The sequence below is a fragment of the Empidonax traillii genome, unplaced genomic scaffold (assembly GCF_003031625.1).
Source record: "Empidonax traillii isolate 1590-97213 ecotype Southwest subspecies unplaced genomic scaffold, ASM303162v1 scaffold1132:size609636, whole genome shotgun sequence".
Classification (NCBI taxonomy): Eukaryota; Metazoa; Chordata; class Aves; order Passeriformes; family Tyrannidae; genus Empidonax; species Empidonax traillii.
Window position 1 is genome coordinate 45,717 of NW_020956325.1, and position 15,995 is coordinate 61,711.

General features: G+C 47.2%; 1 protein-coding gene across 1 annotated transcript in view; it reads left to right on the forward strand.

The window, feature by feature from the left end:
• The window catches only part of MED13 (mediator complex subunit 13), a 48,806-nt gene extending 33,200 nt beyond the window's left edge, over positions 1-15,606 (forward strand). The window contains exons 13-30 of the mRNA XM_027905229.1: positions 336-426; positions 603-817; positions 1,235-1,431; positions 2,585-3,501; positions 4,902-5,069; positions 6,131-6,354; positions 6,877-7,066; positions 7,568-8,030; positions 8,651-8,870; positions 9,007-9,198; positions 9,309-9,532; positions 9,632-9,774; positions 9,987-10,145; positions 10,235-10,420; positions 10,549-10,697; positions 10,897-11,070; positions 11,589-11,689; positions 12,310-15,606. Coding sequence (XP_027761030.1) covers positions 336-426; positions 603-817; positions 1,235-1,431; positions 2,585-3,501; positions 4,902-5,069; positions 6,131-6,354; positions 6,877-7,066; positions 7,568-8,030; positions 8,651-8,870; positions 9,007-9,198; positions 9,309-9,532; positions 9,632-9,774; positions 9,987-10,145; positions 10,235-10,420; positions 10,549-10,697; positions 10,897-11,070; positions 11,589-11,689; positions 12,310-12,442 — 4,146 coding nt within the window. The 3' untranslated portion in view covers positions 12,443-15,606. The remainder of the gene's footprint in view (positions 1-335; positions 427-602; positions 818-1,234; positions 1,432-2,584; positions 3,502-4,901; positions 5,070-6,130; positions 6,355-6,876; positions 7,067-7,567; positions 8,031-8,650; positions 8,871-9,006; positions 9,199-9,308; positions 9,533-9,631; positions 9,775-9,986; positions 10,146-10,234; positions 10,421-10,548; positions 10,698-10,896; positions 11,071-11,588; positions 11,690-12,309) is intronic.
• Positions 15,607-15,995: the final 389 nt, after the last annotated feature.

Genomic DNA, 15,995 nt, shown 5'->3' on the forward strand with positions numbered 1-15,995 from the left:
GCACCAGCGATGTTGTGGCTGTGGGAGTGTGTGTGGTTTGCTCTGGTGGACTGTGGGCAGCCCTGTTTAGCTTTTTTTGGTGTCTGTTAATGTACTGAGGGTTATTTTATAACTGGTCTTTCCCTTTAATGGCACCAGGACTTGATGGGAGAGCGTTCTCTGGGTGACCAGCACTAAGTGTAACCCCAGCCTCTGGCACTGGGCTCCTGATTTATTTATTTATTTTAATTTTTCTAAATATTATACAGAGTCTCAGCTGTGAAACATCCTGTTAGCAGGAAACATGAACACATGTTTATGTCTGGAGTGATTTAATTCCCATCCTTCTCTCTTAGCCTGGATCCAAACGGACAGTGAACGGCGCTGACGACAAATCCAACTGCAAAGAGGCGAAAGCAGGAAACCTGGACCCTCTGTCTTGCATAAGTAAGCTTTATTTGTGGGTTTTATTCCTAAAGAGAATGCTAGCTCTAAACATTGGACCCTAATACGCTGTGGGAATTGGGAAATGGACCCTTCATTCGCCCTTCTGGAATTTTGAGAGGTGGGAAACCCTTGGGAATGTTTTCATGCTCTAAAGTCGCCTTGTGATCTGAAATCAGGCACTGCAGATCTCCATAAGATGTACCCAACTCCTCCTTCGTTGGAACAGCACATCATGGGGTTTTCTCCCATGAACATGAACAACAAGGAGTATGGCAGCATGGACGCTACACTGGGAGGAACAGTCCTGGAAGGGAACAGCTCCACTGTGGGAGCCCAGTTCAGGATTGAAGTGGACGAGGGTTTCTGCAGCCCCAAACCTGCTGAAATAAAGGTGGGCAGTGCTGATGGTCCTGATGATGATTCTGGTGCAGTTCATTGTTTAGAGCTGAATAGGAATGCTGGGAAACAAAGTGCAATTTGTAACTTGTGCTGCTCATACACTTTGGAGTAAGTAGTTTATAATGTTTTACCCCTTAAACTTCAAGGGGGAGCAGTACCTAAAGAGCCATCAGTAAACTGCAGAAATGCACTTCAGTCACTGCCTGCAGTGTTGTTTGTGTCGATGCATTGCCTTTTGGCACCCGTGCGTGTCCATATGGTGTGCACATCTCAGCTGTGTCCTGCACCAAGGACAGGGCTTTGCATGAAGGAGCCGCTGCTTGAACTCGCTCACGTTTTATGGAGAAGCGTTTTTGTTGCTGCACTGCTCTGATTCCCACACTAATGCTGTCCCATGTCTCACCCCCAGGATTACTCTTATGTCTATAAACCTGAGAACTGTCAAGCTTTAGTGGGATGTTCCATGTTTGCACCCTTGAAGACACTTCCCAGCCAGTGTCTTCCTCCCATCAAACTGCCCGAGGAATGCATTTACCGCCAGAGCTGGACTGTGGGAAAGCTGGATCTGCTCCCTGCAGGCCCTGCCATGCCATTCATCAAAGATGGGTATGACCTGGGAAGGGCTAATTTGGGATGTCATTTCCAAACACTCTTTGTTTTGGAAATCAGTAATGAGAGGTGTTTGTAGATGCACTGTGTTTGTACAACTGACAGGAGTCCTGGGAAGGATCCTCATGGTTAAAGCTGCTGGAAGAGATTCTTCCCAAATAGCTTCTTAACTGTACATACATTTTACTCCTTTAAAGGTTTCCTGGGGAAGCTTAATGGTGCAAGGCCAGGTTTAATAAGTAATGAAGATGGTAACAATCAAGAGAAATGTAAACTTGGGACTTGGTTTTTGTGGTGGTGTGGTACGAGGGCTCAGTAGGTGGTGCTGCTGTTTCTTAAATTATTTTCTCCAGTAGCAGCACTCTCAGCTGTGCTGGGATTGGGAAAACATTCCCTCTGGTTGGAAGCTGTGCCCAGTGTGACTGTGCCTGCTCTCAGCACTGCAGGGGCATTCCTGTGCCCTGCAGTGGGTGGGGAGGGTCTTGCTGGCAGCTCTTCTTGAGGAAAATGTTCATTCCTTGTTCTCTTCTGCGTTAGTTGCTGGTGTAAATGGATTAGGCGACAGGGATAATGGATAAAATGATAGGAATATGAAATCCTGGATTAAATACCGATGTCTCTTCTGTTAAGGTCATTCCTAAGCAATGTTTCCAGGTCTCATTAGCCTTATAGGTCTTTGGAGATACTCAGCTGCTTAGGAAAGAAAATGTAAATGTTTCCAGGTGATACTTTCCTTGTGGATTCAGCTGAATTTGCTGTTGATAGAGCTGCTGTATTTTCTCAGTGTGTGTCAACACACATGTAAATAAAACATGAATAAAAAAGGTGTCCTTTAGACTCCACACAACCCCAGAATTTATAATTTATTCTGACCACACTTGTTTCCTGAGAGCTTTGTGCAAAGGAAAGGATGAGAGGAGGCAGGGAAAGATTCCTTAACAGTGCTGTCAGTGGGAGTCCTGCAAAGTCATTTAGAACAAACGCTCTTGAAGTTCCTCAGGGAGTGAAAAATCTTGCTATGGATTATGAAAGACTATCTTAAAAAAGCAAAAATTAATTAGGAAGGTCCTTCTTTAGAAATCTGAAGTCTTGGTCTTCAGTCCCGGTGTGTTGTGCATTAACGCCTTTCCTCCTCCCTGTGGCCCTGCAGCGACGGGAGCGCTCTGGACCAGGAGTACGGCCCTGCCTACACCCCCCAGACCCACACTCCGTTCGGGATGCCCCCTAGCAGCGCCCCCCCCAGCAACAGCGGCGCCGGGATCCTCCCCTCTCCCTCCACCCCTCGCTTCCCGACTCCCAGGACGCCCAGGACACCCAGGACGCCGCGCGGGGCGGGAGGGCCGGCGAGCGCCCAGGGCTCGGTGAAGTACGAGAACTCGGACCTGTACTCGCCCGCCTCCACCCCCTCCACCTGCAGGCCCCTGAACTCCGTGGAACCCGCCACCGTGCCTTCCATCCCAGAGGCACACAGCCTGTACGTCAACCTCATCCTCTCCGAGTCCGTCATGAACCTCTTCAAGGACTGCAACTTCGACAGCTGCTGCATCTGCGTCTGCAACATGAACATCAAAGGCGCCGACGTCGGAGTTTACATCCCCGACCCCACGCAGGAGGCCCAGTACAGGTGCACCTGCGGCTTCAGCGCCGTCATGAACAGGAAATTCGGCAACAGCTCCGGCCTGTTCCTGGAGGACGAGCTGGACATCCTGGGGCGCAACACGGAGTGCGGCAAAGAGGCGGAGAAGCGCTTCGAGGCTCTGCGGGCCACGGCCATCGAGCACGGCGGCGGGGGAATGAAGGAGCCCGAGAAGCTGCCCGATGAGTTGATACTGTTGCTGCAGGATCAGTGCACCAACTTGTTCTCCCCCTTCGGAGCGGCGGATCAAGACTCCGTCCCCAAGGTTGGGGCCGCTCCCAGCGCGGTACGTGTGGAAGAAAGGGATTGTTGCAATGACTGCTACTTGGCCTTGGAACATGGACGGCAGTTCATGGACAATATGTCAGGAGGGAAGGTTGATGAAGCACTTGTGAAAACTACTTGCTTGCACCACTGGTCAAAAAGAAATGGTAAGTATTGAAAACAGCTTATTTTTTACTTGTCCGCCTGTTTTGGGGGGCATTTTTTTTGGTTTTGTGGAGGTTTTTTTTCCAAGTTTCCTTTTTTGTGGTTTTCCTTTGTGAATATTTGATGCTTAAGGCTGTTTTTTGCCACCTGCACGTTTGTGCAAACTTCTGTTCAGAATAACCAGTCCTTTTACCTTCTGTACTGACACACCAAGCAGAGGGAGGCCTTGGCTGCCATCAGGTGTAAATTCCTAATGATGTGAAGTGTTAACATCAGATCCCTGTCACTGTCCATGGCGCTTCCCTGGCTTTATCCTCCAAAGCAGCTCCTGGCTCTCCAGAGGCTCTGGAATGATGCCTGTAGGAAGTGGAGGGCTTCAAGTGGTGCCTGGATTGTCAAGGCCACAGTGGCAGAATTAACCAGCTCTGATTCACTTGGCTTCCCCCTTTCTTTAAGGGGAGGGGCCAGTGGGTTAATGGCACGTGTGATTAAAACCAGCATTGCTGTGGCCTTCACTGTGTGCTGGATCTGCCAGAGATCCTTGGGCTTTTCCTTCTAGGGCCTTCCTCAAGGAATGCCCTTTGTTGTGTGTACTTAGATACTTCTGGTGGTATTTTCCAGTAGCAGCTCCCCAGGTTTAGGGGTGAAGGGTAAAGTTGTGGATCCCAGGGAGCTGCAGTTCACAGTGGTGATGAGGATGAGGAGCTCAGAGCACAGCCAGGTTCATGTGGATCCTGGGGGGATTCACTGGGAAAGCCGGGGCTGTAGATAAATTGATGCTTTCAGGCCCCCAGGAGAAGATTGGGTGTTACTGTGACCTCGGTGTTTGGGATAAAAAGCTGGAAGGATACTTTGAAACGGAAGGCTTGGGAATTGTAGCCACGGAAAATTTGGTGGCAGGTTCTAAACTCTGTACCCGAAATGGCCCAGTGGTGGCTCCCGATGAAACGGGCTGAGGCTGCTGGAGCCTTCTCTGCAGCGAGCACTGGGTGGCAGTCTGCAAACCCGCCTTTGTTGGGAGGGAAAGCCGGGATTTAAGGAGTGCACAACTTGCTTGGGATTGTTGTTGTTGTTGGTTGGTTGGTTGGTTTGGTTATTTGTTTTATTTTAGGGTGTTTTCCTTTAGTTTACCTCCTAAGATGGGAGCCTTTCAGTGGGGGAAAACTCCAGAGGAAAAACAAAACCCCCAAAAACACAGCTGGATTTTTCTGCAGTGACTGGGAGGGGAAGGGGGAGAGCTGTAAATGAGCGCGTTCTCGACTTCACATCCCCCAGCCCTTCGCTGCGGTTCAGACCAGAAGATGCTGCTCCAAACGTCCCTTGTGTCCCTAATTCGGGGGTGTGGCTGGCTGGGGGGCTGTGCTGTGCCCGCAGAGGCCCCTGACCGTGTTTTTGCCCGCAGTGGTGGATGTGAGCATGCAGTGTTCCCAGGACATCCTGCGCATGCTGCTGTCGCTGCAGCCCGTCCTGCAGGACGCCATCCAGAAGAAGAGGACGGTCCGGTCCTGGGGGGTGCAGGGACCCCTCACGTGGCAGCAGTTCCACAAGATGGCTGGGAGAGGCTCCTACGGTAACGAATCCACGGAATTCTGTCCGTTCCCACCGCTCCATGAGGCTGGTGCTGCTCAGCCCGTTGGAATTCTAACCAGCACTTGACCTTTCTTTGCACTAACGAGAGCTGTTAGACAGGGGAGAATTCTGCTCTTTGGAAAAACACAAAATATTTATATTCCTTCAAACAGGCAATGAATTAAAGATGTGCAGTTAAAATTTACAGCTTGGCTTGCACTGTTTGTACACACCTGACACTTCAGCCGCTGAGATTGCAAAGGTGGTTTCAGTGTTAAAAACTGAGTAACTGCCCGGTGTTTTTTTACTCAAAATTCTTTTATTTAAAAGAATTAGCCCATTTTAATTGCCCTAAAAAGAGAGTAGTTAAAAATACTGGGTTTGAAATGCTCAAAAAGGTGTGGTTTATTGCTCAGTAGCTTCAGGAGTGGCCAAGATCTGAGATTATCCAGTGTGTTGTCTCTGATAAATGTTTGGAGTGGCCAACACATGATGCACCTTTCCAGATAAAGGTGAATTTTGTGCACTCAGGTTTAATGACTTCATTAGCATATGGGATTGATTTACCACTGTGCACAGGAGTGACCTTTCACCAGCAGATCTTCTGGAGCTATATTTAGAACGTGGCAATTACACATTTACAGTACATGGAAATGCACCCTCTTAAGTTTGTTTCCTCTTCTGGCCCTTTATTTATCTGCTTAAAATATTTACATTTGTCCCCCATCTTTGGTCCCTGATTGCTTTGGCTCCATGGGAAAGGCTTCCTGGCCAGTCCAGCTCTGTTCCTGATTGTCTGGGAATTAACAGAACTATCAAACACTGTGGGACAACTTCTCGAGGCCCTCAGAGCTGCCACATAATAATGAGCTGATGCTTTTTTCCAGAAGGTTGGATCCTACGCTTTGGATCTGTTAAACTGAGAACTATTCCGCTGATTATCAGAGCCCCTTCCTGGGAGTGCTGGGAATTAGAGGCAGTTCTGTCCATGTTTCCTGGAATCAGGGTGTTCATTTTAAGCCTTCTGCTTAATGTACTGGAAATCACGTCTTGCTTTTCCAGGAACGGACGAGTCCCCGGAACCACTGCCAATCCCGACGTTTTTGCTGGGATACGATTACGATTTCCTGGTGCTGTCTCCGTTCGCTCTGCCCTACTGGGAGAGGCTGATGCTGGAGCCCTATGGATCCCAGAGGGACGTTGCCTATGTCGTGGTGTGCCCGGAGAACGAGGCTCTGCTCAACGGAGCCAAGAGCTTCTTCCGGGATCTCACCGCCATCTACGAGGTGCGGGCTGGGTGCCACTTGCAGGGGGATGGATTTGTGAAAGGCTGTTCCTAACACGTGTCATAAGGGCTTATCAGGCTTGTGTGAGCCCGTACAAATGCACACAATGCTATCTGGGAAAGCTGCTCGCGAGGATTTGGGGAATGGGCACTGGGAAGATAAGGGCTGTCTGTGCTGCTGCCGATGAGTCCTCACCCGCCAAACGCCACTCGGTGGCCAACCCCTGTATTGCCACCCTAATTGTTTCACCTCCATTTAATTGATTAATTCCATGCTTGGATTGTGGGAAAGGGTACAGTGGGTGGTGTGTCAACCTGCCTGTTTGCATTCGGGAACACGCCGAAAATAAACCATAAAAGCTCGTTACGATAATTCACGGTGCTGTAATTTCAGAATCAAAATTTCCTTTGGAATACTGGAACTAAACCGGCAGGTCTCTGCCTTTCTGATGTATCTTCTGGGTGGTATTTAAGAGTTGCTGAGGCTGAGCAGCTCCTGATGTCTTGTTTCCCCTGTGTGCAGTCCTGCAGGCTGGGGCAGCACAGACCCATCTGCAAGCTGCTGCCCGATGGCATCATGAGGGTCGGCCCCACGGCCTCCAAGAAGCTGTCGGAGAAGCTGGTGACGGAGTGGTTCTCCCAGACAGCCAATGCCAACAACGAAGCCTTCTCCAAACTCAAACTCTACGCTCAAGTTTGCAGATATGAGCTGGGTAGGGCTTGGCTTTCAGTGTTTCTTATTTCATGCTGTTACCACTTCCTCTGTTCCAACAGAGGAGAAGACACCACGGCTTCTTGTCCTGCTGATTGTGGCAGTTTTCTGGTTTTAAGCTCAGAAGGGGAAAATCCAACCCCCCTGTATTTCAATGTGTGCTAAAATGGTCTCTTCTCATGCAGCAGTGCCCTTAGGGAATGGCACTGTGGATGCTGACAGGGATTTTGGTTCTCTTCGTGTTTTGGGGCCTTGGATTCTAAAGCAGTGATTTCCAGCAATTCAGCGTGGCTGGAAACAAAATTATTTTAAAAATAGATTTCTGGATATTTCTGAAAGATTCTTGTGGAAATAGCAGAATGTGTAAATTGAATACAGGTGTTTGAATTTGGGAGGTAAAACACATGCTCAAGGTTTGCTCTCTGTTTTGTTACATCTGTAGATTTACATAAGCTTTAAAACAGCTCCAATATAAATTTTATGCTTTTTCTTCTGCTTTTAGGTCCTTATCTCGCTTCTCAGCCCTTGGACAACTCTTTACTCTCCCAAACCAACCTGGTCCCTCCCTGCAGCCAGCCAGGCTCTGCTCTGCCCCCCGTGCCAGCCGGCGCCGGGAATCCCAACCCTCCGGCGTCGGCTCCCGCAGCCGCCACCAGCAGCACCATCACAGCAACGTCCAACAGTGCCATGTCCTCTGCAGCCACCACGGCCAATTCCACGCTGACCACCACTGCCCCCTCGTCCTCCTCTGGCAGCCTGGGCGGTGGCATCGCCCCCAGCAAACCCTCCTCCTTCCCCCCGTTCAGCGCCCTGAGCGGCGGCGCCGCGGCCGCGCTGCCCACCCAGGCTGCGCCGGGGCAGAATGGGCAGGCAGGGGGGCAGCAGCAGCAGCCACTGCAGGCAGCAGCCATGGCTGGGGACGCTGCTGCGGCTCCTGCACAGACACATCCCGAGGTTTCCGAAAGGTACGGAGCTGCAGGCTCACACTGCGGCTGGGCAGCGCCCTCGTCCCCTTCATGAAATTCCTGCATTTATTTTTTAGTCACCGGGCTGCTTTTCAGGGAGACTGACATCCAGGGATGGTGGAGCTGAGCTTTCTGGCTCCACTTGTAGCTGCAGTTCTAATTGTATCTGTGTCTGCTGTGGTACAGAAATAAACTGTCTTTTTTTTTTTTGCTTCTCTCTCCAAAGAGAGAAAATTCACCAAAGTACTCTCTTCAGTATTTTAAAGGGCTGGGGAGTGGGGGAGAAACAGATAATTGGCACTTAGAGTTCTGTTTTCTGTAATCAAAGTTGTAGTAGTGAGTACAGCTCTTACTGACAGACTGGCCTTGTAGATATTCTCGTTCCCCAGTTCAGCGACCGTTGAGCTGCTGTAATAAAAAAGGCTAAAGAAAAGACAAGGGATTCAGAGTTACTCACAAGCTCACAGAGAGAAATGAACTACAAATGCTGTTTCTTGCATCACAATTGACTTGAAGGCCTTTCAGATTAATATTTGACAATGTGATCTTAGTTTTAAGGTAAAACCAAATCTTTATAAAAACTCAGCTTTTTGTAACTGGCTTCGAACTTCCCTTTGCAGCACTATGGATCGTGATAAAGTCGGAGTCCCCACAGATGGAGATTCACATGCTATCACTTACCCACCTGCAATTGTAGTTTACATCATTGATCCTTTCACATATGAAAAAAAGGATGAGAACAGCAGCTCATCCAGTTTGTGGACACTTGGACTTCTGCGCTGCTTCCTCGAGATGGTTCAGGTTCTTCCTCCCAACATCAAGAACATCATTTCTGTGCAGGTGAGCCAGCTCGACTCAAGAACCAGAGACATCTGATTCTGGAGTAAAATTCAAAAAGCAGCTTACCCAAACTCTATTCAAAAGCCATTTAATGATGCCACGGTGTTTTATTTTGCTCTCCTCCAATCTATTGCAGATTGTCCCATGTCAGTACCTACTCCAGCCCGTGAAACACGAAGAACGGCAGATTTACACCCAGCATTTAAAATCTTTGGCATTCTCAGCTTTCACTCAGTGTCGGAGGCCTCTCCCAACTTCCACCAACGTGAAAACCTTGACTGGCTTTGGCCCGGGTTTGGCCATGGAAACTGCCCTCAAGAGCCCTGATGTGAGTGTTGTTGAGGGTTTGTGTGCATGTTTGTTAAACATGTAACTGAGTAGAGCTGTTAGCAGGAATTGCTGCCCAAAACTCCCCTGTCTGTTCTGTCACCCTTGCAGAGACCTGAGTGTATCCGGCTCTACACCCCTCCCTTCATACTGGCCCCGGTAAAGGACAAGCAGACAGAACTGGGAGAAACCTTTGGAGAAGCTGGCCAGAAGTACAACGTGCTTTTTGTGGGCTACTGTTTGTCCCACGATCAGAGATGGCTTCTTGCATCCTGCACGGACCTCTATGGGGAGCAGTTAGAAACCTGCATCATCAACATCGACGTCCCCAACAGGTGAGAACCAAACTGGCCAGTTCCTGAGTTCCAAACGTGGTGATAAAGACTTGCTGCAGGTGGGTTTGAGCTTTGTTTTCCCTTCTGTCCCAATTCTAGAGCTCGCAGGAAAAAGGGTTCTGCCCGCAGGCTTGGCCTTCAGAAACTCTGGGAGTGGTGCCTGGGACTTGTGCAGATGAGCTCTTTGCCATGGAGAGTCGTAATAGGCCGTTTGGGAAGAATAGGACACGGGGAATTAAAAGGTAATATTAGCCTTTTTTGGAGTCTGAAACTTAATTTGAAGCTTGAAATTTTCAATAACATCAAGTGTCTGTCCCTGTTCCTGGAAGAAAACTGAGACAGTTTTGGAGCTCCTTTGTATATTCTCTATTAACAGATGTACAGTTTGTAAAATACAAGTCTGTGTTCTGCAGCGAGAGCTGTTCTAGACAAACCTGTGTCCTTGTCCCCTCAGACTGGAGCTGTTTGCTGAGCCGCCGGAACCTGCAGTCCCTGAGCAAGAGGCTCAAGGACATGTGCAGGATGTGTGGGATCTCCGCTGCAGACTCTCCCAGCATCCTCAGTGCTTGCTTGGTGGCCATGGAACCCCAGGGATCCTTCATTATCATGCCAGGTACTGGGGAGCTCGCTCTCTGTCTCTGGCACAGGAGCTGCTGGGGCAGGGTTTGGAGAGCTGAGGAAACACTCGGTCTGTCCCCACAGATTCGGTGTCGACGGGCTCGGTGTTCGGGCGCAGCACCACCCTGAACATGCAGACGTCCCAGCTGAACACGCCCCAGGACACGTCCTGCACCCACATCCTGGTGTTCCCCACGTCTGCCTCCGTGCAAGTGGCATCCTCAACTTACACCACCGAGAACCTGGACCTGGCCTTCAACACAAACAACGGTTCGTGCGTTGGGTTTTCTCTGATGAGCCGTTTCCATTGCTATGGAAGGTCACTGATTTCAGAGTGCATTGTCATGTCCTGTGCCCAGGGACACTGTAGGAACTCACTGCTCTTGTTCTTTTTCAAGATGGAGCAGATGGAATGGGAATCTTTGACTTGTTAGACACTGGAGATGATCTTGATCCCGATATTATAAATATTCTTCCTGCATCCCCTGGTGGATCCCCTGTGCATTCTCCAGGGTCCCACTACCCCCACGGAGGTGATATGGGCAAGGTAACTATTGCGGTAACTGCAGCTGCATGTGTGTTTTGTCCGCTTCTTCTCCATCTGCTCACTTCCCTTTGTGGAATGAAAAGCTGTGAATCCCTGGGGTTGTCATGTCATGCTTGGCTATTTCAAGATGCTTTGTGTTCCAAAAGCTACTGATAATTTCTGCCAATCCTGACAGGATCCCTTCGCTGTTGTGTTGCAGGGTCAAGGCACAGACCGATTGCTGTCCACGGAATCCCACGATGAAGTCACCAACATTCTGCAGCAGCCACTGGCCCTCGGCTATTTTGTGTCAACTGCCAAAGCAGGTCCATTGCCTGACTGGTTTTGGTCAGCGTGTCCTCAAGCACAAAATCAGTGTCCCTTGTTCCTTAAGGTACCGTAGAGCCGCTGTCCTGCTGGGATCAGAGCTGGGAACGCCGGTGTTCCCAACAGAGCCACTGCTGGGCTCTTGGGATAGCTCTGCTTTTGCTTCAGGAGGGGTTGGATGGGAAATTCTTGAGATTGGGGTTTTTGTCTTCACTTTTTTTTTTGTTTTTTTTGAGGGAAGAGAAATGAGTGGTGGAAGTGGCAAGGAAGTGGAGGGTCTGGTTTGCTTGTGGTTTCCTCAGAGTTTTGTAAGAACAGGTTGAGTTTGTGGACAGAGCTCTGGTTAAGGCTGGACTCCTGTGGGAAGTGCTGGTGCAGAGGGAGGTGCACAAGTGCAATGTCATATCTCATTTGCACTGGGTAAAAAATGCAGTAAATTAATCTCTTTCTTAAGGATAAGATTGGGGTTGGCTTGTGTGTCAGAGAGAGAAGGTGACTGCAAGGTACAGGCCAACAACGCGGGGGCAGGAAAATACAGTGTAGTTGAACGAGGCAGTAACTTCTGGTTTCCTCCTTCCTCCTCAGGCCTCTTTGCACCTCCACGTGCCTTCAGTGCAATCAGACGAGCTACTCCACAGTAAACACTCCCATCCACTTGATTCTAATCAAACTTCTGATGTGCTCAGGTATGTACGGTGCAGAAACAGGGTGCCTTCCGTCTGAGTGCTGCTCGGGGAAGCTCCAGGGCTGTTTGCCCTGCTGTTGGTTTTTTGTGCTGCTGATATCCTGAGTGCATCCCAGACCCAGAGAAATCGCTGTGCTTGAAGTGATGAGGTGTCACAGAACAGTGGAATTAAAGCCCTTCATGAACTAGTCAGTGTTGGGTGCAGCTGAAAATGTCTGAAAGGCAATGAATTGCTCAAATAGTTTGATGTCTAACACAGAAGACAGGAATAGTTCAGCCAGAATCTTGTGGGACATCTGAAGTGCTGAAGGAAGGAGCCCAGCCTCATGTAAACAAACAGGGACACTTGTTGAGAAAACAGCTGGTTTTTCTCCTTTGTATTTTTTTAATATATGAACCTCTTGACGTGAATTAAGCAGAGACAATTACAGTGACAGCTCTCCACTGAAAGCAAGGTTAGCATTGAGCTGCTGGTAATAATTGGGAAGACATGTTATTTCAGGATGTTGGCAAACCTATGTGATGTTTTTAGTGCCAAGGAAGCTGGATTATAGTAAATTAGGGCTGTGAAATCCTGGGGAGAGACTCTGTCGGGCTGACAGCAGGTTGTTTGTCTTTCAGGTTTGTTCTGGAACAGTACAATGCACTCTCCTGGCTAACCTGTGATCCTGCAACCCAGGACAGACGGTCATGTCTCCCAATTCATTTTGTGGTGCTGAATCAGTTGTATAACTTTATCATGAATATGCTGTGATCTTCATCTGAATTTTGCAAGACAAAAAATGAGGAAAAGGGATATTTCACTGCAGGACTAAGTTATGATTCTTCTCAGTGCAAGGTGTTTGTGATGGGGTATGAATCTTGTTACTTCCAGCAAATATTGTTCTGACTTGTGAGAGGGGCAGCCACCGCCCTGCAGCCTGTGAGTCACTGACTATGGGGGACGCTTCAGGATGATGAGCAGAAAGTGTATTATAACATTTTTAGTAGCAAAATTAACCATTTTTCCCCGGCCACAGTATTTGTGAAGAGTAATGAGCCATAGTACCCAGTCATGGTTAACCAATCTGAAAAGCATGGAGATGAGAAGAAACGTGAGGAACGATTAAGTTTCAACCTATGGCTTCAGAACATCAAGATGTTCTTTTATTGGATTATAGTACTTAGTATTCAAAAATGCCTGCATCTCTTATTTATTGTAAGTTTTTAAATGTATAAATTGTCTTATATTTCTTAACCTCTTTTATAAAAATTTTCCTAGAAGGTTTATACTGCCTTCTTGCTTTAAAGCAATTGGTCTAAAATATATGTAATCGTCTTAATTAAAAGTTGCAGTAGGTTGCTTTTAGAGTATTATTTTTTTGTAAGGGGTGGGTGGGGACAGTAAATTTGTATTGTCTTGATGTACAGTTTAATGGGGATAGAGGGGTTAATGTCCATACCATTGTGTGTGGGGGATTTACAGCTAAGCTGTAGTTGCAGAGTACATGTACAGTAATGAAGTTCACTGTGTTTATATAAATTGAAAAGGTACCGGGTCTTACAGCATTTTATATCACACCTTTCCAGAGTAACAATGGCAATATATAAGTGATATTGTAGGTGGTTTAACTTGTAGTGAGAATAAAAAAAGAATAAACTCTTCATCTGAAGTTTGTGTTCTGGTTCAGGGCTGTGGCTAGATTCTCAGATCCACTTCCAGCACACAAGTTCTAATATTGCAGGAATATCCATCCTTGTTCCCTGGGTGTTCGTGGCACTGTGCTCACTGCACCGGTTGCTTCCACATTTGGGACAAACTGCGAATCTGGGGCGGAACCCTCGGGAAACTCTGCCCTCATCCAAAGTCTCCTGGGAGGCTGAGATTTAGCCCAGCTCTAGCCATTCCACAAATGCAAAAATAGTCAATCTTGACTTTAAGATTGGTGTGTGTTGAACTAAAATGTGGTGTATATAGATTCTCAGTGAATTCTGGTATTCAGATTTTATTCCACTAGTAAAAAAAAAACACAGCACGAAACCCTGACCATTTTCCTTTTCCATGTACTTTTGGCACTGTGGGGAAGGTCCCAGGTATCAGTGTCTGGCCTTCCCCACGTTTTCAGGCTCTGGCTGGGGCACGTGCCAAGGAGGCTTTGCCCTCTCCAAGGAAGGGACTGACAAACCCCAAGGCTTTCCTAAACGTCTCCCTCCAGCTACAGCCACCATTTTTTCTCAGTAGTTTCCTTCCTTTTTTTTCCTAGCACATGCCAAATGTCTGATGCTGCTCTAAAATAGCCCCTACGGGTGCTGGAGAGCAGCTGCAGATGCTTTTTCTGGGTTCCTTATCTGACTGCCAGATGAAAAACTGAACTCCTGCAGCGCTCCCAGGAGCCTGTCACGATAACCTGTGTCCTGGGTCTTAATACTGTCTGTCTCTGGTCTAAACCTGTAAAGGAGCCGAGTTTTAAGATCCATTTGTGCACCTGCTGTTAATCCTCTACAAGGAAGAATTTGCTTGCATTTTACCAAACTTCCTGTGCTCACGAAAACTCTCGTTCCGTAAATGCCAAACCCCTGCCTGGGCTGCGTTTTCCGTCGGGACGGTCTCCCTGAATCGTGTACATACAATGCCAGCGGCTTTCTGGGTTTTGTATAAAGAAGTTGTACAATTGCTGATGAAAAATTTTCAGTCGTTTCTTCAGAACAACACGAGTGCAATCACAAGTTTAGCCTATTTTGATAAGCAGAGTTCCAAACTGGGTCTGTCCATGACTTTATCTCGGTAACGCACCGCAGATTAAACGGCACATTATTGTCTTACAGAAGGTCTTTTTCTCATTTGGCTGAGATTTTTGGAAGTGGAAAAGTGCTCCTAAAACTGGAATTTTCCAAGTGTATGTCTTTTTTTTTTTTTTTTTTCCTTCTTTTGAGCTTTGTTGCTAAGTGGTCATTTTTAACCCTGGCTCGGTTAACCAAGTTCCAAGGGCTGGGTTTTGGTGTGGCTTTGTTTGTGTTAAAGCTGACTTGTATTCCTAAAGGTAAGTGAATCAGCTTCCTGAACGTTGGTGTAACTGTACTCTGTTACCTGGACCAGCCTTCCCTGTGAAACTCTCCTAACTGTGAAAGCTGCCACTTTCCCACTCCCCCCCTCAAATGCAATTAAAGTAAATGATAATATTATAACCACTATAAAACATCAGAAGGGCCATTTCTGGAGTGATAGTCCCTGCTGGCACTGTACATATCGAACCTGCCAGCACCGTGGAGCCAACGACTATACTGGGCATATTTTGTTGTTAGCTACTTTCATTTAACTGTTTTAAGTGCACATAATAGCTGGTGTGTAAATAAAATTGTCACAATCCAGTAACTCGGGTTGTTTAGCAAGTACAAGCTTAAACAGTTGAAAATTTCAGCTACAGCTTTTCGAAATGGTCTTGCAAGAAAATGTTCCTGGGGGTGCTTTAAGTAGCTGTGGAGGTTTATCTCCTCCAGTGAAAGAAGCTGAGGTCCTTCCATTCCAATTAAAAATATGTATTTTTACCCAGATATGACTGTATTTAAGCCTTTTAGTCACCTTTGACTCACTACTTTTTGAATCAGGTTTCTGAATACCCTGTTGCTCGACCAGCAAGGCCACCAGCTGTACTCGTAACAACCCTTTTCAAGTAGCTGTAACATTTAGATCTTTCTAACATTCTCTGAAAAAATTAAACATGAATGGATTTATAATTAAATCCTCAGCTACGTTCTTACCTAGCTGTCAGTTATTGTATTTCTTTATTTACCTCTGATGGTCATTTTAACTTTGTGTGTTGCTATGAAGACTTGCCGATGTCTTTAATCAAGCACTATTTGTTAATACTGTAATATCAAAATATTACATTGCGTTATTTTTAAAGCTTTCAAAAATAAGAGGAAAACCTTTAAAAAAAAGCTATTGCACCATATAATTTGCTGCACAACAGTATGGCAACCGCATATCAGCCTCTTTGGGTAGTAATGCTGCATAACCCTTGTTTTGAGCTGGGTTTCTTTGGAGAATTCATTCGTTAAGGTGACATTGTACAACGTTACTGTCTCGCAACCTCCAGCTGGGAAGGTGGTTTTTTTATTATGGTTTTTGTTGGTTTGTTTGTTGTTTTGTTGGTTTATGTTTTTGGTTTTTTTTTTAAGTAAAGGACCCAGGACTATGCTTCATACTTAAAGGGTTTTTTTAATTATTATTTGTGGGTGTACTTTTTATTTTCAGTGGAGTAAAGCTTAATTTACAGTAAAACTGGATTTGGGACCTACCACAATCCTCAGGGTCACTTTTTCAGGAC